Genomic DNA, 23,001 nt, shown 5'->3' with positions numbered 1-23,001 from the left:
TTAACTGCGTATCTCCATCGGAGTTCCTGGGTGACCAGGTACATTGTCAATGAGCAGTAATATTTAGAAATGAATTTATTTAGCAAACCATGTTATAAACAGATGTGCTGTCAGCCAGGCTTATTTGTTCTGTTTATAGAGCACAGAGAGGGTTTAGCATAATTTTTTTTTTAAGATTTTGAGTGAGAGCGGGGTGGGGCAGAGGGAAAGCAGACTCCATGGTGAGGGCAGAGCTCAGTGCAGAGCTCAAGCCCAGAATCATGACCTGAGCCGGAGGCAGACTCGCAGTGACTGAGCCACCCATGCACCCCTCACATAATTCTTAAGGGCCCTAATTTTTTGTAACGGTGAGTAAGCATTGGCTTCTGCTTGAAGTCAGTGGAGCATTAGCCCCGGACAAGTCAGCCCATCCTTTAACACCCGGGACTGACTTCTCTCTAGTTACCGTAGTCCTAGAAGTTACCTTCTTCCAATAAAGGCTGTTTCATCTGCACTGAAAATGTTTGGTGTAACCACCTTCATTAATCGTTTTAGCCAGATCTTCTCCATAGCTTGCTACTTTTGATTTGTACTTTGCATGGTATGGAGGTGTTGCCTTGCCTTAGACCTCCTGAACAAGCTCTGCCGGCTTTCAACTCTTTTTTGCAACTTCCTCGCCTCTTCCACTCTCCGTAGTGTTGAAGAGTTAAGGCCTTGTTCTGGATTAGATTTTAGCATAAGGTGATGTTGTGGTTGGCTGATCCTCCCTTTGCAACACTCAAACTTCCTCCCCATGAGCAGTAAGGCTGGTTTGCTTTATTCTTCGTTTATTTGCTGCAGGAGCTTTTCCTTTGCAGTCACATCTCGGCTAACGGGTACAAGAGGCCTAGCTTCTGGCCTATCTTGGCCTTCCATGTTTCCTTCACTAAACTTCATTTTTAGCCTTGATATGAAGTGAGAGATGGGCGATACTTCCTTTCGCCGCTGTAGAGTCACTAACTGGCCTAATTTCAATACTGTTTCAGGGAATACGGAAGTGCATGAAGAAGGGGAGCGGGGGAGGGGAATGGCTGGTCAGTGGAGCAGTCAGGACACAACTTACAATTAAGCTCACCAGCCTATATGGGTATGGTTTGTGCCCCCCTGCCCCCAAACTACAGTAACATCCAAGATCACTGACCACCCTAAAATACCTATGTGACCAAAAATCCTGCATTATCTGTCAAGCACAATAAAATGATATGCACCTATAACCAGAGTTCAGGTGATGCTTTTATCAACACACACTGGATGGGGACAGTTGGTGGAGACAGAAGACTGGGTTCTGACCCAACTCTAGTGTTCATTAGTGGGCTCCTGAGCCAGTCCGTCTGTCTGTCCAAATCTCAGCTAGGTCATCCACAAAACAGGGGGTTGGCGGCAGAGTTCTGAAGTTGACACAGCCTATGTCAGATCTGTGTTTCTCCCTGCTCCCCTCTATGCATTCTGTGTTTTGGACACTGAACGGAACCATGCCATGTGTGGTGGAGGAAGCTAAGGATCAGGACACCACTGGGGGCTGATTTGCTGTTGATGACCTAGAGGAAAGGTAGGGAGAGAGTCATTATGGGAAAAGAGGTGGGCAGTCTTCTGTTTTCATAATCCTACTGCCTCTTCAAGGATCCTGGGAGCAAATGCAACTTAGCCTAGCTTCATGCTTTTGCTAGAGAAAGGTCCTCTAGGTGGCTGAAACCCTGGATCTATCTTATTTCCCCTCTATCTAGTGCACAGAGGCTAACACAGAAACTGTGGCGAAGTATGAAGGAGATGAAAATGACTTACCTTACCACCTAGTGATAGCTACTATTAACACTGTAGAACATTGTAGATTTCCCAAAGACAGATCATAGTTTTATACCCTTTTTTATCATGTAGTGGAATTTTTTCCTGTTGACATCTTTCCCATGATTTTTAACAGCTGCATATTTTTCCATCAAGAGCATGTGGCATAACCATTACTTTTTAGAGCCTTTCCAATTTTTCATTAGAGAAAATGAACATCCTTGTAGTATGTCTTCTGCTGAATCACTTCCCTATGCTAGTTTGCTAGGGTATTACCGGTACAGAGGTTATAAGTTTTGTAAAGGTTCTATTACTAACATTTTCCAGAAAGGTTTCATTCATTGATATATTCTCTGACAGAATCTAAGAGTGCCCCTCACTAAATCCCTACTATTATCATTATATTTAAATAAGGGAGATTATTAAATTATTAGGTGAAACACAGAGCCAAACTCTATTTTCCTTTCTTGAATTACTGGTCAGGCTGTGTATCTCTGAAGTGGTTACTGGACATCTACATATTTTTTTGAGTTGTTTGCTCGTATTATATGCCCATTGTTCTTATTTTCTTACTGATTTGTAAGAGTTACTTGTTTAGAGGCTTTTCCTTTTTTCCCCTTTTCTTTTGGAGCTGAAACCAAGGCTTAATTTATCTGATTAAATTCTTTAAACAAGGTAGATGAAATGGAAGTTTTAGTGTCTGTACAATTTTATTAATGTCCTCTCTCCCTGCTCCTCTTTTGTAATGGTAGAAAGAGCAGATCACTTCACAGCAAAATGTAACTGCACGGAATTAAAAAATGGACGTGGAAACTCCTGGAACCAGTCATTTATCACAGAATGAACAATGTCAATTTTTGAACATACAATCACTTTTCTTCATACTTATCTCGAAATGAGTCAACAGAATTTTATTCAAACTTTACAAATATCCTTTACATTTATTTCGCCTGAGATTAAGCGTGAGAAAATCTGACCTGCAGGTTGACTTCACTGCCCAAACAGTTAGCATCTGAAAATAAAGCTGTGAATGGACATGCATTTACCGAACATAGTTAAAGCATCCCGATGAGCTCCGACGGCGAATACTGACCCAAACCCAACCTCAATCTGGTCTACATGATCTTCAGAGCCTAGAAGTACCTGTTACTTAATAATGATTAAAAAAATGTCTGCAAATGACAAATTATGAAGGTGTGTCTCGATGCTGAATTTTACTTCAACATTTCTACAGTTGCTGCTTTAGATTACTACTAAAAAATCGACTCCCCAATCTTCAGTATTCAATATGTACTTGAAAACATGTAGCAGCATGGTACAATTCATTGTTATAAATATTAGTACCTGTAATAAAATATAAAAACAGAGTCTCCCTTTTTCAAATATTAAGTCTCTGAATGCTTCATTCATCCTTTGGTTTCAAACCCATACAATGCATGCATATTACATTGCAGAGTGAGCATCGAGACAGAACACTGTGCATCTGTTGGGGAAGGAGGGTCGCTATGGGAATACCAAAGCACATCATAGAAAGGAAACATTGAAGCAAAAATACTTTCTGAATATATACTGTACATTATGTAAACAAACATTCATAATAAGAATCAACACAGGCCAAAATATTGTTTTCTAGGAAATCAGAATTGTCTTCCTCTTAAATCACACACACACACTGAAGATGCTTTTCGTTAGGAAAAATGGAGCCTGTTTCTATATTTGCTTATGTGCTTAAATATCTTGGAAACAAGTAATTATTACATTCATTTGCTAACGGTTTGTCCTCTTAGTTGGCTGGCTGTTGCAAACGAGGAATACAGAACTATTATGTCAGTACCTGTTTTCCATTTAATATTAGCTAAGTAATATAGAGAATTAATTCATCTTTATCAGTCCATATTAGTAATATAAATAGATTAAGTGTAGCAGTGAATTTCAAAATTTGTGCAGGGGAAACTAGTCGATAATTTGTTTCCAATAAGGCTAGTAGCAAAATAATTACTACAAAGTCAGTCCAAGCTAGTAGTAAACCCCTGATTTAGCAAGCTGAATCCAAGTTTGAAGTTAGGTCATTTTAATTCCTGTATATTACTGTGCAAATCTAGAATTTCCTATGTAAGAGAGAGTGCTGGCAGCCTCAAAGTCCTATAATAGCAGAATGAAATACTGATTAGGTTTCTGAAATGCAGATACTATATGAAGAAATCTGAGTGTCTTCATGACAGTGTCACAGCAATGGCCTTGGGATTCCCTTCATGAATCCAAAACTAAGACAGACAATTCAATCATCAGTAATGTTCTGAGTCAGAAGCCTAAACTTGAAGCGAGAAACGGACATAAAACCAAAGCTGCATTTTCTACTATGACCATATGCGAGTATTTCAAGCTTTATGTCAACATTTTGTACCAGCAGCAGCCCCCTCTAGAAGGAAAAAGCGTAGTCACCACTATCCATCCCTCTTCAAAGCTTCCAGTCTTTGAAGGAGTGCGTTTCCAAATGCTTCCCGGTAGGCAGGGCTGAGCGTATCCAGCAGCGAGTAGACCGTTTCATGATAAGGAGTGTGTAAGTGATCATCCACTTGGTCAAAAGCATAACCTACCACCTACAAGATAAATGCAACAGTGAATCAAACAACTAGATTTAACTTGGTACAGAAAGCAAAAACTTCCAGTTTACTGGAGCCATTCCTTAATGACACGGTTTCTCAATCAACAGTTAAACTATGCACTTTTCTAAGCAATCGGAAACATACAGAACACCACTAGCAAAATGCCTTGTCATTTTTTCCTCAACATGTAAAAGGTTCAGTTTACCTACTCCTTACCAAAAAGGAATGTCAGAAGGAATGTAAAAAGCCACAAAAACCAGTATTTCTTTTTCATAGACTGAGGCACGCTTCTGTTTAATCCCATACCTATTGAGGATCAATTGTAACAAGGCACCAGAACAGAAAATATATTATCAGTCCATATTTTTTTCATTATTTGAACTCTTTTATAAACAGTTCTAAAAACAGTTTATAGTTTCAATCCTGCTTTACAATTAGTTACATTACTAATTTTACATTACTAACAAAACACTTAACTGACAAGGAAAGAAATGCTCAACTCTGAGAGTAAAGGGCATGCTGCTGTGTGTGTGTGTGTGTGTGTGTGTGTGTGTGTGTTTTCTTTATACACAGTGAAAGCTTTTGTCCCCAACAAGATCTCTCCTGGTTCACCTGCACAGCGTTAGGGCAATATCAGTTTAGTTTTTTGTTGATTTGACTAAAGCTAGTGTACTCCCTATGTAAACTCTCATTTTTTAATGACATCCAACCAAGCCACCTATCTAAGAAGATGCAAGTTGGTTAGAAATGGTGTTGTTTTGGGGCACCTGGGTGGCTCAGTGGGTTAGGCCTCTGCCTTTGGCTCATCTCGGGGTCCTGGGATCGAGCCCCGCATTGGGCTCTCTGCTCAGCAGTGAGCCTGCTTCCCCCTCTGCCTACTTGTGATCTCTCTATCTCTGTGTTAAATGGTTAAAAATAAAATCTTAAAAAAAAAAAAAAAAAAAAAAGAAATGGTGTTGTTTTAACTTATTTTCTTATATAAATATTCATTCATTCATTCATTTCACAGACAACAGAGATCACAAGTAGGCAGAGAGGCAGGCAGAGAGGGGGGGGGGGAAGCAGGGTCCCTGCTGAGCAGAGAGCCCGATGCAGGGCTCGATCCCAGGACCCCGAGATCATGACCTGAGCTGACAGCAGAGGCTTATCCCACTGAGCCACCCAGGTGCCCCTGTTGTTTTGTTTTAAATGACAAGCAGAGGTAGATGAATCAGGACCACGAGTCACTCCTGTTCAGAATCGCGCTGTGCCGCCACACTTTCTTTGCGCATTCTAATTCTATCTGCCCCTCTTTTCCCTGCTAGTCTGCAGTCTCCTCCTGGACAGGGATCATGGTTCAATTTCCAATTCCTGACCCAGGATAGTTGTTCAATAAAAGTTAACTGAATAAGACTGCACAAACAAATACTGGATACCTACAGGCCAGGTTTTTAAGGGATCTAGAGGTTTCTGCCAACTATTCATATAAGCTTTCCCCAAATCCTTTTCCGTTTTCTTTCTTCCTCCCGTCGTCCCCCACATCTTTAGGCTAGAGATAAAGAAGCAGGGACTCAAGAGTTTGAATGACTTACCCAAGATCACTCCAATTCCCATGTTAGGCTTCTGACTCTGATCGGAACCCTGCTTTCTCACAATCATCTCAGAATTAACCAATGCAAGACTGAATTAATATATGCAGGGTCATTTATCTCTACTTTTGATTTGCCTATTTCTGCTTAAGATCTACTTCTACAGAATACATGTTTTTAGCACAAGTTTAGGGATTTAGGAAGGAGAGCACAAAGATTAGTTCATCCAGGTACTACTCCCAAAGCTAAGGACTACGGATGTGGCAGTTACAAGGGGACTGGAAATACTGAAGGGGCTTGCCTCCGCCTTGCAAGCTACCTCAGTGGCGGTGACTGCCTGTCAATGAATACACAGGACACATGGTTCGTGTAATTTTAAGCAAAGTGAATCTAGTGAAATAAAAAGATGTCTGTGCATTGTTTAATATTGTATGACATTCTTACTTGCTTAGGCCTTGCCCCTTCCCTTATGATATGGCACAACGTCGTGGGCCTACTCCTAGGTATAGAAAACAGAAACGTCAGAGACCTTTGATCAAGACTGGTAAGTATTAAAGTCAAAACTAAGTTTTGGGATTTCTAACATCTACTCCTTTGTTGAGATCAAAAATTTTCCTAACAGCGAGTCTTGTCGTCTTATTTAATATTTTTTAAAGATTTTATTTTCTTCTAACACTTTGTGTGTGTGAGTGAGAGAGCGAGCGAGTGAGCGAGCACAAGCAGGCCGAGTGGCAGGCAGAGGCAGAGAGTGAAGCAGGCTCCCTGCTGAGCAAGGACCCTGACATGGGACCTGACCAGGACCCTTGGGATCTTGACCTGAGCTGAAGGCAGCGGCTTAACAAACTGAGCCACCCAGGCATCCCAAAGATTTTATTTTCAAGCAATCACTACACCCAAAGCGGGGCTCAAGCCTACAACGCTGAGATTATTGAGTTTTGTTGTTTTAAATGATAAGCGGCTCTTGGGTAGGGCTTTCTACTATTCCCAAGTGAGGATTCTGGTTCAAAGGGCACAGAGAGGTGACTCTGCCTAGAAAAGCTCACTTGTAGGAAAAGACACTCTTGCAAATGTGGAGGCGGAGAATTCTGCTGTGACTTCGTTCTGACCAACAGCTAGAGAACAGTGCAGTCCGGGGTGCTGTCTTAGTAGGAGACACATTTTATAAGAGATGGGAAAAGATCCTCTCCACACAATTATTGCAAAACTCACTCAGCACACAGAATACCTAATTTTAGGAGACATATTTAGCTATAAACAAGAAATTCATTTGGGGGGTGATGATCAAAACAAAATAACACTGCAAATCGAGTTTTTTCTTTTTCAAAAGATATAATTTCCCTATGTTGACTAAAAGATGTTAGAATTAATAAGAATTCCTAGGGAAAAAAGTTCTCCTTATAAAAATCTTGGGGCTGGGGTGCCTGGATGGTGCAGTCAGATGAGTGTCTGCCTCTTGGTTTTGGCTCAGGTCGTGATCTCAGGGTTTTGAGATTGAGCCCTGTGTTGGGCTCTGTGCTCAGTCTCTGCACCCCCAACCCCTGCTCTTTCTCTCTAAAAATAAATAAATAAATCTTAAAAAAAGTTTTGGAGCTGCTGAGTGTTGCGTTCTCAGTTAACTGCGCTCTCAGTCAACATGCTTCCTGACCCCCACCCCCTAAAGTGGTAGAGAGAGCAATAAAACAATTTTTTTTTTTTCCTTCTAAAAAGAAAAGCAACTTACCCTTAGCCCTGCTTCAGTGAGCTCCAGGCAGTATCTGTTCCTCTCTCTCGTTTCCACATTGATATAGGCCACATCATCGGCACAGCGCAGGTTTTTTGAGACAAACATGTTGTTAACAGCAAAGAGGACGTCATTCACAACTGCTTCGGCTTCTAGCTTCATGTCTTTCATATCAGTTTCTTCAAAACCATTAAGATCTGCATCTTCTTCACACCCGGACATACTGCTCAGCTCCATGGGATTACAGTCTGCTTCCATTCTGTGAAGGAGTGGACGGATAGAAAACATGCTTATAAAGAGACATTCCAAACATTATTGATTAAAAGGAGCTATGCCTTAATAGAAAACATTAACTCGCTAGCAACTTTTACAAAAAATACTGTTTCAACCATTTCAGTTGTTTTTCACAGATGTGTACAGATTTTCAAAAAAAGATCTGTATTTTCCACTCCTCCCCCAAAGGTTAATTCCCACAGTGATACTAATTCAGAATATTAGTTTTCGGCTATTATCAACAATGCCTCAGTAAAAATCTTAGTACATACTTCATTTTTTAAAAAGGATTTTACTGATCTGACAGCACAAGCAGGGGGAGCTGCAGGCAGAGGGAGAGGGAGAGGAGACTCCCTGCTGGGCAGAGAGCCCAACGTGGGGACTTGATCCTAGGACCCTAGGATCATGACTGAGCTGAAAGCAGATGCTTAACTGACGGAGCCACCCAGACATCCTCATACTTCTTTGTAACGTGTAATTGTTTTTTCTAGGATAAATATTTAAAATTGGAATTGCTGAGTCAAAGTGTATGCTCATTTTAACTTTCAACAGATACTGCTGATTCACCTTCAAAAAAAGGCTGTACTGATTTATCCTCCATGAATAGAAATATGAGCGACTACACTTTGTCATTACCCTCTTTACAATCCTTGTTAATCTTTGCCAATTTGAGAGGTAAAGAATGATGCCTCACTGTCTGAACATGGATTTCTTTGATCAAACATCTTTTTGATATTTATAGGGTATTCGTAGTTCCAAGATCATAGAACTGTAAAAAACAGAAGCAGAATTGAACTCAGATCATTAAATCAGAATTCAAACCTTTACCTATAGTACATGACTTCTCAGTAGCTCCTTTTATGACTTCTGGATTTGAGGTTTTGCTTACGAAGGCCTTCCCCACTCTATGATTGATTACATTTTATTTTTATTTATTAAAAAGATTTTTATTTATTTGACAGAGAGAGATCACAAGTAGGCAGAGAGGCATGCAGAGAGAGAGAGGAGGAAGCAGGCTCCCTGCGAAGCAGAGAGCCTAATGTGGGGCTTGATCCCAGGACTCTGGGATCATGACCTGAGCTGAAGGCAGAGGCTTTAACCCACTGAGCCACTCAGGCAACCCGTGATTGATTACATTTTAAAAACCTCTTATCTTCTGAGTTCTTATTCCCTGTATAGTTAACTTTCTGATCCACCTGGAATTTAGTTTGTGTAGATATAATTTTGAAATGGATGGCCTAACACCATTTATTGAATGACTAACTCATGTTTTTACCACTTCTCTGAACTGATCCAAATATTATAATTTGAAAAACATTATTTTTCAGGCTAACTCAATCCAACATTCCTGCCAGGTTGCTATGGAGTTCTAACTTCTCTTCTGTAACGGGGGTAGCAGTGAATACTGTTAAAATTCAAAACGTATGAATGAGAAATGTTAATGAATGTCAAATTGCACTGGAATGGAGGCTTTTTCAGAAGAAAATACGGTTTCTTTTTAGCTGCAGGCTTTCAAAATTAAGATTTCTTTTCTTTGAACTGGATTAAGCATCCATTGTCCTGAATGTAGTAGGACTCTTCAACTTGGTATGAGCATTTATATAATTTCTCTTAAGTTAAATTAAATTAAAAATTCCATCTCTTTTTCTACAGTTTCTGACTTGTGCTCTATTTGTAAAATTAAAAATCCTCTACATTAGTGATTTTTACCTTGGCCACTGACCCCACCTCAGAGAAGTGAATCAAAATCTCTGGGAGATTTTGCTGCGTATTTTTAGAATTTAGAGAATTCTACTGTGTAGACGCTGCTCTAGAATTATTCACAAAAATCTTAAGGAGTTAGAGTTCCTGTAGCTTTACATCATTTGCCATCATTAAAGACAAACTATTTGCTCAAGGCAGTTCAATGATAAACTATATCAAGCCATTTCAAAAAACTGCATAGCAAATGTACTAGTAATATATTCCTCCAATCCTATTCCAACTAAGGATATGTTTTAAGGCTCCTTTACCTTGTCTTCCATGCTACTTAACAGAATGAGTCACTCACTACTGGCAAGTTGATTACAAATTTATCAATTATGGCTGGAGCATCTGTCAGATAACTGGAACCTCATACTGACTTTTATATATGAAAGCGAAAACACCTGTTTTTCTAAAAATTTCTACCTTACTCTAAAAATCATCATTATGTACCTTAATATTATACATGATTTTATGTATAAAAAAAGAGCCCATTTTAATTTTTTTAGAGTCAGTTTTGAAGATTTTGAAATGGAACTGTCCATTTATAAGTCTCTTAACAGCATGAATAGCGAACATCTTTGTTTTCCTTAAGTGATCAAGAACCTCAATTATGGGGTCCCTGGGTGGCTCAGTGGGTTAGGCCGCTGCCTTCAGCTCAGGTCATGATCTCAGGGTCCTGGGATCGAGTCCCGCATAGGGCTCTCTGCTCAGCAGGGAGCTTGCTTCCCTCTCTCTCTCTCTCTCTGCCTGCCTCTCCATCTACTTGTGAGCTCTCTCTGTCAAATAAATAAGTAAAATCTTAAAAAAAAAAAAAGAACCTCAATTATGGATATCAGAAATAATAATCATTACATAAAAAAGATATTTATATGAGAAAGTTTGTTGACAAGCTTTTAAGGTAGAAGTCTAATTCACTGCAATTAGGACCTTAATGATGGAGAAAGACGAGGAATCCGACCTCAGAACGGAAGAAACCCTCACAGGTCAGGAAAGTAGGTCATCAAGCTGTTGCTATGTAATAATTAGCACCAACGGGCAAAAAAGAGACAACTTTACTAACTGCAAACTTTTAGATTTTTTCTAAAATGTCTTGGGGCACCTGGGTGGTGCAATCAGTTGAGCGTCTGTCTCTTGATTCTGGCTCAGGTCCTGACCTCAGGGTTGTGAGATCCAGCCCTGTATCGGGCTCTGTGCGGGGCATGGAGGCTGTTTGGGCTTCTCCTCCCCCGTCCCCTGTGGCCACCCATGCCTTGTTCACTTGCTCTTTCTCAAAAAAATAAAAAACAAAGTCTTTACATGATACATTGAAAAAAGACATTCAGAGCTTCTGGCGATGATACATACACAGGAAAAGGATGTATTTCAGTATTAAAGCACTATGCAAATTAATAATATTTTTCACTCGTTATTACTTCAAGATCTATAATTTATCTTTTATCCATTATAACAGGCTCTTGATTATTATCAATACCCTTTTGCTTTCCTAATAGCACCCAGATTTTCTTAGGGAGTCATAATGCCCTCGTTCCTTACTAAGTAAAATAACGGAATAACTTGAGTGAGATTGACCCCGGTCCTGGCTCAAGACTGTCGTCCTCAACCCATGAATTCTTCCCAGTCCCCCCAGGCCACAGAAGTTTGAACATAGAGCCCCAGTTGTTCTGTAAGTCATCCTGAGATGGGGAAACTAGTCCAAGGATGATCCTGATGGTGGGAAAGAACAGAGCCAAGAGTTTCACAGGGAAATGGAGCCAGACTCCCGATGGCTGCCTAACTTTCACATTTTTCAGTTACTGAATCCAACAAATCCCCATTCTTTTACTGGCAACTGAAAGCATCCTAATTGATTCAGAAGCCTCTACCCCAAATGAAAAGTAGTGACTGATCTAGCTCTTCAACAGCTTTATAAGAGATCTGAAATATGGAGCTCTGATAATTTTGTGCCTGTCGTGCTGAATGTGCTTAATCAAAGTGTTGCGGAATGTATTAGTACGTGAATCTTAGTTTCCTACTGCTGCTGTAACAAATGACCATGAGCCCAGTGTCTTAAAACAACATGAATTCATTCTGGAGTTAAAAAAAAAAAAAAAAATCGAGAATCCAGGCAGGAGCAGGCTGCATTACTTCTGGAGCCTTCAGAGGAGAATCTGTTTCTTTGCCTTTGCTAGCTTCTAGAAGCCAGCTGTAACCGTAATTCAATCCTTGGCTCATGGTCCCTTACCTCCCCACCTTCAAAGCACATCACTACACTCTCTGGTTCTGTGGGAACACCTTTTTTTTTTTTTTTTATTCTGACTCTTGACATGGACACCCCCTTTTACAAGGACCCTTGTGCTTGCATTGGGCTGACCTGGGCAATCTAGGATACACCCGTCCAAGGTCCTAAAGTGACCCCATGATCTCGGGGTCCTGTACACTGAGATCCTCTCTTGAGGAGATTGAACACAGAGCCATGAAGGCACCACCAAACACAAAGGCAGCCGGTGGGGACAGTGCTAGAGCTACGGCAGTAGACCACAGAGCAACAGAGTGGCTTTATCAATGGGACACTAAAGAAATCGTTTCCACATTTCTGATAATGCATCCCAGTAACTAAAGATACTGTGAGCAGGTACCTCATGATATATTTATTCACATACATAGTCTACAATTAAAATATTAAAAACACATAAGTATGAATTTAAACAGAAGATAAAATATGAACTATAAACTTATTTTCTTTTATTTCTCAATGTATTATCTTGTATACCTGACTGTGGAGGCCTGGACCAGAGAGGCTGAGGAAATGGGCGCCCATCTCGGTGAAGGGACACTACTAGAATTACTCTTGACACATTAGAGTCTGGTTACCAGATGGCTCTCTCATCAGTATGAATCTGGTAAAAATCCTTGGTTTCCCTTTCTGCAGGAAAAACAATTTATCATTATGTAACAAATTCTAGACCAACAGAACTTTGTGCAATGATGGAAACATTATTTATTAGTGCTATCCAAGACAGTAGCTACCAGCTCCTGGTTAGAGTGACTGAGGAACTGAAACTCAAATTTCATTTAATTTTTCATTCATCTAAGTTTAAATAGGTAATGGCTCCTGTATCAGACAGCATGGGTATACATGTTTGTGGATACTTGTGGATACTATGATAAGGAAATGAGTTTTTATTACAGTTGAAAAAAAAATCCAGTAGATATAAAGATACTAAATTAAACTTATTTTATATAGGAACAGCAAGATTTGGAAATACATATTAGAAGAAAAATTTCTTTTGAAAGATTTCATTTACTTGAGACAGGGAGAAGGAGAGGAGAGAAGAGAGGTGGGGAAGGGCAGAGGGCGAAGCAGGCCCTCCTTGAGCAGGGAGCCTGAGGTGGCTCTCGATTCCAGGGCCCCAAGATCATGACCTAAGCCAAAGGCAGGAAGCACAAACAATTGAGCCATCCAGGTACCCCTATAAAAAACATTTTGAATCTTAGATACTCTATGGAGGGGAATTAACCATCTTGTTTTAAATGGTAAAAAGTAATGAATTACTTCTTATGTTTTGTGATCTTGTCAACTTAGACTCTAACTTTATTATCATATATCATAATTATCAAATATATCCCACTGTGCACCTATATATCCAGCATTTCTCTAAGCATTAGAATACTAAATAAAGGTGTCTACCGGGGGGGGCACCTGGGTGACTCAGTTTGTTGAATATCTGACTCTTGATTTCGGCTCAGGTCACGATCTCGGGGTCCTGAGATTGAGCCGTGCACTGGGTTCTGCATTCAATGGGGAGTATGCAGGAGTTGCTTTCTCCCTCTCCCTTGTACTCTCTCTCTGAAATAAAGAAATCTTAAAAAAAAAAAAAAAAAAAAAGATGTCTACTGGTATTATAGCTTAATTTGGGAAATAAGGCAAGCACAAGAAATATGTATGTAAATATTAACATTATGCACATGCATCATAATTAAAACCTAAGAAATGTACTTAATTGTGAGTGGCAGGTAATTAGAGAAAGCAATGATATGTCTTGGTCCTACTACAAACTTACCACTGAACTTGTATGAACCTGGGCTGGCCATGTAACCTCACTGGACTCATGGTTTTCTCACCTATAAAATAAGGGGAATAGACAGTAAATTCTTTACTGTTCACTAGAGCTCTGACATTCTGTGATCTATGACGTAATTGTCAATTATGATGGGGCTTCACTTTGACTCATGGAACAAGTCAGTCAAAACTGGTTTTGAATGAGCACAGGTGAAGTTATGGATAAAGCAAAAAGGACTCAAGAGTTGTGAAGAATTCTCCATAGGGAACAGAGCATTTTAAGGAAGAGTCTGCATGGGGTGTGGCAGGAATTCTAAGTAGACTAGACTAACTAACTAGTCGAATGCAAGGTCAATTTTAGGAGAGGAAGGATACAGATGGCCCAGTCTGAAGTGTACTGCTAACTCAGACAGGAGAATTTGCTTTGGATAGAATAGCCTCTTTCAACTTCTTTGTAAATGGTTAACAGCAACAATCTTCATATCTAAAGTGGGTTTCCTTTAGGCAGCATATAGTTTGGTCCTGCCTTTTTTTATCCAATCTGGCAATCTCTACTTTTTAATGTAGTGTTTAGACCACTTATATTTAATATGACTACTATAATTATTGACGTGGTTACTATCTATTCTCTACCTTTTAATCATAGTGTTTAGACCACTTATACTTAATATGGCTACTATAATTATTGATGTGGTTACTATCAATTTCGCTGTTTTCTACTTGTGCCATCTGTATTCTCTTCCCTTTTCCTTATTTTTCTGCCTACTTTTGGACTGACCACTTCTTAGAGTTCTATTTTATACCCTTTGGTGGCTTATGAACTTTTTGTTGCATGTTTTTATTGGTTACTTTAGTTCATACTATACATCTTTAATTTATCACAGTTTACCTTCAACCTTAATTGGTATTATAGCCCTTATGTACAGCATAAGAACCTTACAAGAGTATACTATATAGCCTTTTTGCTATTTTTGTCATATTTTACTTCTACATGTTAAAAACTTTGTAACAACTTTTGTTTTAAACAATCTTTCAGTGATTTAGGTAATATGAAAGAAGTATTTGGGGATGCCTAGTGGCTTAGTTGGTTAAGCGACTGCCTTTTATTCATGTTATGATCCCAGGGTCCAGAGACTGAGTACCTCATTGGGTTCCTTCCTCAGCAGGGAGCCTGCCTCTCTCTCTGCCTGCTGCGCCCCCTACTTGTGTTTCCTCTCTCTGAATAAAATCTTTAAAAAAGAAATATTTTAAAAAAAGTATTTTATATTTAACCATATAATTACTATTTCTGGTGCCTGTGTTCCTTTGTGTTTATTTACATTTGCATCTATGATTGGCATCATATTCCTCTGCCTGATGTACTTCCTTTAACATTTCCTATAGTACAGGTCTGCTGTTAATGAATTCTTTCAGCCTATGAATATCTAAAGAAGTCTTCCTTTCACCTTCAGTTCTGAAAGATATTTTTGCTGGGTGGAGTCCTGGGTTGACAGTTCCCCCCCACCCCTTCAAGATTTTAAAGTTGTCTCTCTAATACTATTTTGCTTACTTTATTTCCCATTAGAAATCTGATGTCATTCTTATCTTTGTTCCTCTGGATGTAGCTTTCCTGATTTCTTTTGCTTGGGGTTCATGGAGTCTCTTACATCTTTGGGTTTTTATAATTTTTAACAAAATTGGAAAATTTTTTGCCATTGTTTCTTCAAATATTGATCTATCCCTCCTCTCTTTGGGGACTCAAATTTCATGAATATTAGTCTAAATGAAGTTGTCCTACTCCTTTTTTTTTTTTTTTAAAGACTTTATTTATTTGAGAGAGAGAGAGAGAGAGAGAGAGAGATACAGTGAGAGAGGGAACACAAGCAGGGGGAGTAGGAGAGGGAGAAGCAGGCTTCCTACGGAGCAGGAAGCCCAATGCAGGGCTCGATCCCAGGACCCTCGGATCATGACCTGAGCCCAAGGCAGATGCTTAATGGCTGAGCCACCCAGGCACCATGTCCTTCTTTACATTTCATGTTTTTAGGCTCCCTTCTCTTTGTGTTTCACTTTGAATAGCTTCTAGTGCTATGTCTTCAAATTTACTAATCTTCTACAGTGTCATCTCTTTTTAAAAAACACATTTTCCACATCTCTACTTAATTTGCTCAGTCTTTTCTCAAGATTTTTCAACACGGGAAATGACATTTTAATGTCCTTGTCTACTAATTTCATGGTTACTTTACAATTTACAGGTTTCTGTTACTGTGGAAGGTATACTGCTGCTTTGTATGACTGGTGATTTTTGGTCGGATGCCAGACAATGTGTGTGTGTGTGGTTTTTTTTTTTTTTTTTTTTTACCAGGTACAGTCCTGGCTATTTTAATATTCCTCTAAGTATCTAAGTATCACTGAGCATTCTTCTGGGATATAGCTACCTGGAAACAGCTTGATCTTTTTGGGTCTTGCTTTTAGACTTTTTAAGGTAGTATCAAAGCTACATTTAGTTTCTGGTTAATTTTGACCCACTATGGAGTCAAAGACCATTCTGATTATTCTTTTTTTTTTTTTAGAGATTTTATTTATTTGACAGACAGAAATGACAAGTAGGCAGAGAGGCAGGCAGAGAGAGAGGAGGGGAGCAGGCCCCCTGCTGAGCAGAGAGCCTGATGCAGGGCTCGATCCCAAGACCCTAGGATCATGACCTGAGCTGAAGGCAGAGGCTTAACCCACTGGGCCATCCAGGTGCCCTGACCATTCTGATTATTCTGATGTCCTATGGATTATCAGGGTTTTCTATTTTTGGTGACAGGAACAGGAACATCCCTGTTTGAGCTCTGAAAATTACTCTAATTTTTTTGGGTAGTTTCCTCACACCTATGTGTTGATCAGTATTTGGCTGCAGGCTGTAGGAGGATCTTCTCTATCTTTCTATAGCTCTTGCTTTCTGTGAAGCTCTCTAATTTCTAGTGCTCTGTCTTAGCTGACTTGGGCTTCCTGAACTCCTAGCTCCATATATTCAACTCTACCTGGGTTTCTTCTCCCAGTGCCATGCCTGCAAATTTTCTCCGGGGAGTAAGCTCGGGCAACAGGCTTACCTCATTTGTATCTTGTCTCTCAGCAATCAGTGTCCTTCAGTCCGATGCTCAAAGTCTTAAAGGCTTTTTCTCCCCATGTATTTTTGCCCACTTTCTTATTGTTTTAGGTGAAAGGGTAAATCTGGGCCCTGTCCCTCAGTTTTTGCCAGGAGTGCACATCCCAGTGACCAGTTTTGAGCTAACTTTGCAATCTTATTTTATTTCATCAGTTTTTCTTTCAGTGATATTTGGGCTCTCCCATATTACTTTTAAACTCACCACCCTAAGATCAAGAGTTGCATACTCCACTGACCAAGGCAGCCAAGGTACTACTCCTCTCCCCTATTACTCTGGATCAGCTTTACCACCTTACTAGTTCCTCCAGTAATGGGCTAAACATATTTTTAAAAATTCTGAGTATAGTGACATATAATGTTAAATTAGTTTCAGGTGTACAACGTAGTGATTTGACAAGTTCATACATTATGCCATGTTCACAAGTGTAGCTAGCATCTGTCTTTTTACATCGCTATTACAATATCACTAACTGTATTCCTTAGGCGTGCCTTTTATTCTCACGACTTATTCATCCCATAGAGTTAAAACACATTTTTGACATATGCTTACTATGTTTGTATAAGACTCATGTTTCTAAGTTAAAAAATTGTACTTTGATATTACAGGGGACTCTTGAACAAAATGGGTTTGAATAGCATAGTTCCACTTATATGCCAATTTTTTCAATAAATACAGTATTGTACTATAAATGTATTTTCTCATAATTTTTTTTTTTAAAGGATTCTTTTATTTTAGAAAGAGTTCACACAGGGTTGGGAGGAGAGGCAAAGGGAGAGTCTTGGGTAGACCCTGTCCTGAGAAGAGGCCTATACAGGGTCCAATCTCATCACCCTGAGATCACCACGTGAGTCAAAACCAAGAGTCGAAGGCTTAACCGACTGTGCCACCCTGGCACCCTCTTCCTTACAATTTTCTTAGTAACATCTTCTTTTGTTAAGAATATATTGTACAGGGTGCCTGGGTGGCTCAGTGGGTTAAGCCGCTGCCTTTGGCTCAGGTCATGATCTCAGGGTCCTGGGATCGAGTCCCGCATCAGGCTCTCTGCTCAGTGGGGAGCCTGCTTCCTCCTCTCTCTCTCTCTGCCTGCCTCTGTGCCTACTTGTGATCTCTCTCTGTCAAATAAATAAATAAAATCTTAAAAAAAAAGAATATGTTGGACAATGCACGTAATATACAAAATCTGTGTTAATTGGCTGTTCATGTAAATGATAAAGCTTCCAATCAAAGGCAGGCTATTAGTTAAAAGGGTTTGGGGAGTCAAAAGTTATACCTGAAAAAAAAAGTTATACTTGGATTTTCAACTGCATGGGAGTTGGTGCCTGCGTTATTCAAAGTTCAGCTGTACTTTCAGACTTTTAGTCTTCAAAATTCAACTCAGAAACATTTATTTCAGGATTCTGTACCGGATCTCGAGAAAGAGTTAATCATGATATCCTTCTTCCTTTGCATTAGTACTGCTGTAGGTTTTCATACTTCATTGCAAATCAGGGCCTGTGATACATTACCAGCACAGGGTCACACATAAGGCAGGTCTTCACTGAATACATGTATTTTTTAATTTATTTATTTATAATTTATACCCAATGTGGGGCTTGAACTCACCACCCCGAGATTAAAAGTCACATGCTCTACCAACTGAGCCAGCCAGGTACCCCTTCACTGAATATTTTCTGAATGAATAAACCGAAGAAAATACTTGAACTCTCTGCTTCTTAATCTGCAATACTTGGCCTTGTAACAAGGGGCATACAAAATCTAGGATTAACACTGCAGACATTCCCCCCAAATACACATCACTGTTATAGTAACAACAGTCTGAAGTATGATGCAAAATTGCCATAATTTTAAAGCAAATGGAGGTGTTAAGGCATGCCCTCTTCAGGTTATGTCTCTACACTGCTAGGGTTTCCCTTGCCTCTGATAAAAATATTTGAGTGAAAAGTAAAAGAAGTACTGCTCTTCCCTAAGAAATTAACTCAAAAAGCTTAAAATTCCAGGCATTGGGTCTGGGGGTATGACGTTAATGAGCAGAGGTGGAAGCTAGTAGAAGGGTAGCAGGTTAATACTGAGTTAGATCTAAGTCTCTATACTTCTTCCCACTTCAGTTAGTATGATTTTTTTTTGTAAAAAGTTAAGGTAATTATTAATAGCTCTTACTCCAACTCTTGGTATGATTTAGGGGCTGTAGTCAGTGTTTTTGGAGGATTCATGAAACTGGTTATCAAGATATTGATTACTAAGTCTTTTATTCCCTCTTAATTGTTTATATTCTAACTTTTTTTTTCTTTAATTTTCTAACTCTTCTATGGCAAAAAGAAAACGTACTATGTTTGCAATAAAACAAGAAGAGTCTTTTGAAAATGTGATATTCTCGGGGCACTTAGGCGGCTCAGTGGGTTAAAGCCTCTGCCTTTGGCTCAGGTCATGATCCCAGGGTCCTGGGGTCAAGCCCCGCATCGGGCTCTCTGCTCAGCAGGGAGTCTGTTTCCTTTCCTCTCTCTCTGCCTGCCTCTCTGCCTGCTTGTGATCTCTGTCGATAAATAAATAATATCTTTAAAAAAAAAAAAAAGAAAATGTGATATACTGGAAAGTACAAGGTATAGAAAGAGAACATTCTTCTTAAAGAAGCCAAGCTATTGAGATAGTTAAAGCAGCTTCAGTTTCAAGTGGAATGAGAGGTCTGAATTTATCTGCTTCTCAAACAAGAGTTCTGAAAGTAAAGATGAATCAAGTTGATTAATTATAATTAGCAACATTTAGAAATTGGCCAAAGCTAAAGCTAGTTTAATCTTTATTTTCTGTTAACATATATTTAATCTGTTTTCAGTAGCTCTTTTGAAATTATGTAATTATGAAATTCTGTATTTTGAAACTAATTTTATTTATTAAAAAATAAAAAAAAAGACTTTATTTGAGAGACAGAACAAGAGAGAATGAGCTGGGGGTGTGGGGAAGAGGCAAAGAGAGAGGAGAAGCAGGCTCCCCAACGAGTAGGGAGCCTGATACAGGGCTCCACCCCAGGACCCTGAGATCATGACCTAAGCCGAGGACAGATGCTTAACTGACTGAGCCACCTAGGCTATATCAAAATTTTAAAACTTAAAATCAGAATTATCATTTATTACAAATATACAGTATTTGTAATTCAAATAAAAATGTATTTTTTTCAATTTATACACTTATACATAAAATTACTCTGCACCCTACTTCCAACAATGACAAAGACACATATACATGACCAAGTAATAACAAATCAATTACGGAGGGCGCTAATAGTGAAGAAGCATAAAGACAGTATTAACCTGAGAAGGCTTGTAAAGTGTAGATAAGCAGCAATATTGCACCTCTGTGAACAACCCTTCCCTCAAAACCAGAAACTGTAAATGAGATTCTAAGAAAAAAACTGAATGCTTAAAAAAACCCCTCCAGGTTTTAAGTTTTTTGTTTCCATTTAATCCTCTAGGTTACACAGAGGATTGGGTACGGTATTTTTAATATAAATACATTACACGTAAAATAAGACAAATCAATATTTAAAGAGATATAAAATAGAAAACCTCTTTGCTTTCCATTTTGACTCTAAATTGGCCCCCTACCAGGATCTGAGGAATATGCCATTGCCAGCACCTTAACAAAACTGGAATATCTTCTGGGTGCTATTAGTTATTCTGGCAGACTGCATCACCTCATAGAACATTTCCAGAACGCTGTGGTACCATCATACATCAATTATTTAGGAACCAGCCCCCCCCCCCTTTTTTTTTAAAGATTTTATTTATTTATTTACTTGAGAGAGAGAGAGAGATCCGGAACACAAGCCGGGGAAAGAGGCAGAAGGAGAGGGAGAAGCAGACTCCTCACCAATCAGTGAGCCCCATGTAGGACTCCACCCCAGGACTGCAGATCAACACCAGGGCCAAAGGCAGATGCTTAACAGAGTGAGCCAACCAGACACCTCAGGAACCAACTCTTACTTCACCTGTGGGTATGATTTTTGTGCTGTTTTACCAAGGTATTTATCACGGAGTTCTTCATTCTCTACTTGATTTAATAGACTTTGTTGTGTTTCATCACAAATTTACTGCATCAAAAGAGCTGAAAAAATACTGTAGATTTGTTCTCGAAGACAACGCTTATATATATGCATGACAAAAGAATAGAAACAGGGGCACCTGGGTGCCTCAGTCTATTAAGAATCTGCCTTTGGCTTAGGTCACAATCTGGTCCTGGGATGGAGGCCTGTATAAGGTTCCCTGCTTGGTGGGGAGTCTGCTTCTCCTTCTCCCTCTGCACCCCTACCCCCACACTCATGCTTTTTCTCTCTCTCTCTCTCAAATACATAAAATCTTAAAAAATAGAATAGAGGCAAAATAAAATGATTTCAAGAGCAGTATACAGATTTCCAATTTTCACTATGAGAATCTGACTTTACAGGTGACATCCCAACAGTCAGCAGAGGGCTAGAATGCAGTATCTTAATCCGGATAACTTTTATTTGTATCCTGTATCACAGTCTGGAAAATCCTCTCAATAAGAACAAGAAGTGGCCAGCCTGTAGGTGCCGTGGTTAAAGGGTTTCAAACACCGCCAAGAATCTCAGCTCTGTGATCCACTCTGGGCCTTGGGGCAAGATACTTGAGTCTCGGGGACGCCTGGGTGGCTCAGTTGATTAAGCAGCTGCCTTCGGCTCAGGTCATGATCCCAGCGTCCTGGGATCGAGTCCCACATCGGGCTCCTTGCTCGGCAGGGAGCCTGCTTCTCCCTCTGCCTCTGTCTGCCATTCTGTCTGCCTGTGCTCGCTCTCTCCCTCTCTCTCTGATAAATAAATAAAATCTTAAAAAAAAAAAAAAAAGATACTTGAGTCTCTCTGGTCACACATTCCTTTCTAAAATGAAGCCAACCACAGAATCACCTAATGGGATACCACAAGTACATATGAAATGTGCTTAGCATGGTGCTAAGCTCAAGAAATATCTGTTTATTGTTATATATTAAAAAGATGGTTAAAGAAGAGCTGACTCTGAAACTCAAGCCATTTAACTCTGAGTCTGGTGCTTTTTATATCACGTAAAGTCCTGTGGCTGCTGCCCTCTTGTACTGCTTCCAGAACCATGCAATGTGGGAGCCCTAACATCATATTCCTGTTACCTCAAGTGCAAGTATCAAAAGGCCAACAGCATGTCATCCACTTTTGTTTCACACGTTAACATGGATTTCTCTGAAGGATGCGCATAGCTCTGGTCTGTAGCCTCTAACCTGTCACTTCAAAGCCTTTTACAGAATTCTTAAAAAGCTGGCAGCTGAGTGTTTGGTTGACAATGTTTCTTCACCTTCCTCACTTAACACTAGGTGTTAACATTTTGTGAAGGTACTCTGCTAAAACAAAAATAGCACTGTGATTTAGGCTGAGTTCATACCCTATTTGAGCTAAAAGTATAATAATGCTAGGTTCTAAGCCTAACAATTATGCTTTCTCCTAGAGAGCATAAAACATACAAGGCAACACCGGTAACACTCAAAGGGAGCATGTTTATTAAAAAATCTTCTGATTTTTATTTTCCTTTCCTGATATTTGAAATTTCAGGCAATCCATGGACAGGCTGAATGCAATCCTCTATTCCAAAGGAAATCACTTAACATTTGGACTTGAAAGAAGAAGTCAATTGTATCCGTTTGTCAAAAGTCTGGTTCAAACCTCACAAGGCCTACTCGAACAACCTGCCAAATGAGATTCCACCTTTTCATCACTTTGTTTATACTCCTTTTATGGCAAATGTAATTATTATTCATAAACATGTCTTACTTATCATCTTCAAAATATATCTAGAATTTTTTTTTTTTTTAAATATCTAGAATTTAACTGCTTCTTACTACCTTGACTCCGACTACTCTAGTCTAAGGTACTGCCTTCAGCTGCCTGGATTCCGGCAATAATTTCTAACGGCTCTGACCTTTTCTCCTAAGGTCCTCCCACCTCCACACCGCAGTTAACATGATCCCATAGAAGCTAAGGCCAGACTGTGTCCCTTCTTCCCCGAACCCCTTCACCTACCCAGAGTAAAAGGCCAAAGGCCTTATAGGGCCCTTTAGGACCTGTCTCCACCCAAGCCCCCACAGC

General features: G+C 39.6%; 1 protein-coding gene and 1 non-coding gene across 6 annotated transcripts in view; both read right to left on the bottom strand.

The window, feature by feature from the left end:
- Positions 1 to 2,614: 2,614 nt before the first annotated feature.
- The window catches only part of GSKIP (GSK3B interacting protein), a 22,070-nt gene continuing 1,683 nt past the window's right edge, over positions 2,615 to 23,001 (bottom strand). For 2 of the 5 annotated variants that reach the window (XM_059373921.1, XM_059373922.1), the window contains exons 2-5: positions 13,754 to 13,814; positions 12,463 to 12,615; positions 7,695 to 7,953; positions 2,615 to 4,400 (exon numbers count right to left, since the gene is read on the bottom strand). In XM_059373921.1, the coding sequence (XP_059229904.1) occupies positions 4,245 to 4,400; positions 7,695 to 7,952 (414 nt within the window). In that variant the 5' untranslated portion in view covers position 7,953; positions 12,463 to 12,615; positions 13,754 to 13,814 and the 3' untranslated portion in view covers positions 2,615 to 4,244. The remainder of the gene's footprint in view (positions 4,401 to 7,694; positions 7,954 to 12,462; positions 12,616 to 13,753; positions 13,815 to 23,001) is intronic. The other 3 variants (XM_059373925.1, XM_059373926.1, XM_059373924.1) reach the window with 2 other exon arrangements.
- Positions 18,461 to 18,533, bottom strand: TRNAK-UUU (transfer RNA lysine (anticodon UUU)). Its single transcript has one exon. It is a non-coding gene; the product is annotated as a tRNA-Lys (tRNA).

Source organism: Mustela nigripes, chromosome 13 (genome assembly GCF_022355385.1).
Source record: "Mustela nigripes isolate SB6536 chromosome 13, MUSNIG.SB6536, whole genome shotgun sequence".
NCBI classification, from domain to species: Eukaryota; Metazoa; Chordata; class Mammalia; order Carnivora; family Mustelidae; genus Mustela; species Mustela nigripes.
This window is presented reverse-complemented; position numbering and strand designations above follow the sequence as displayed.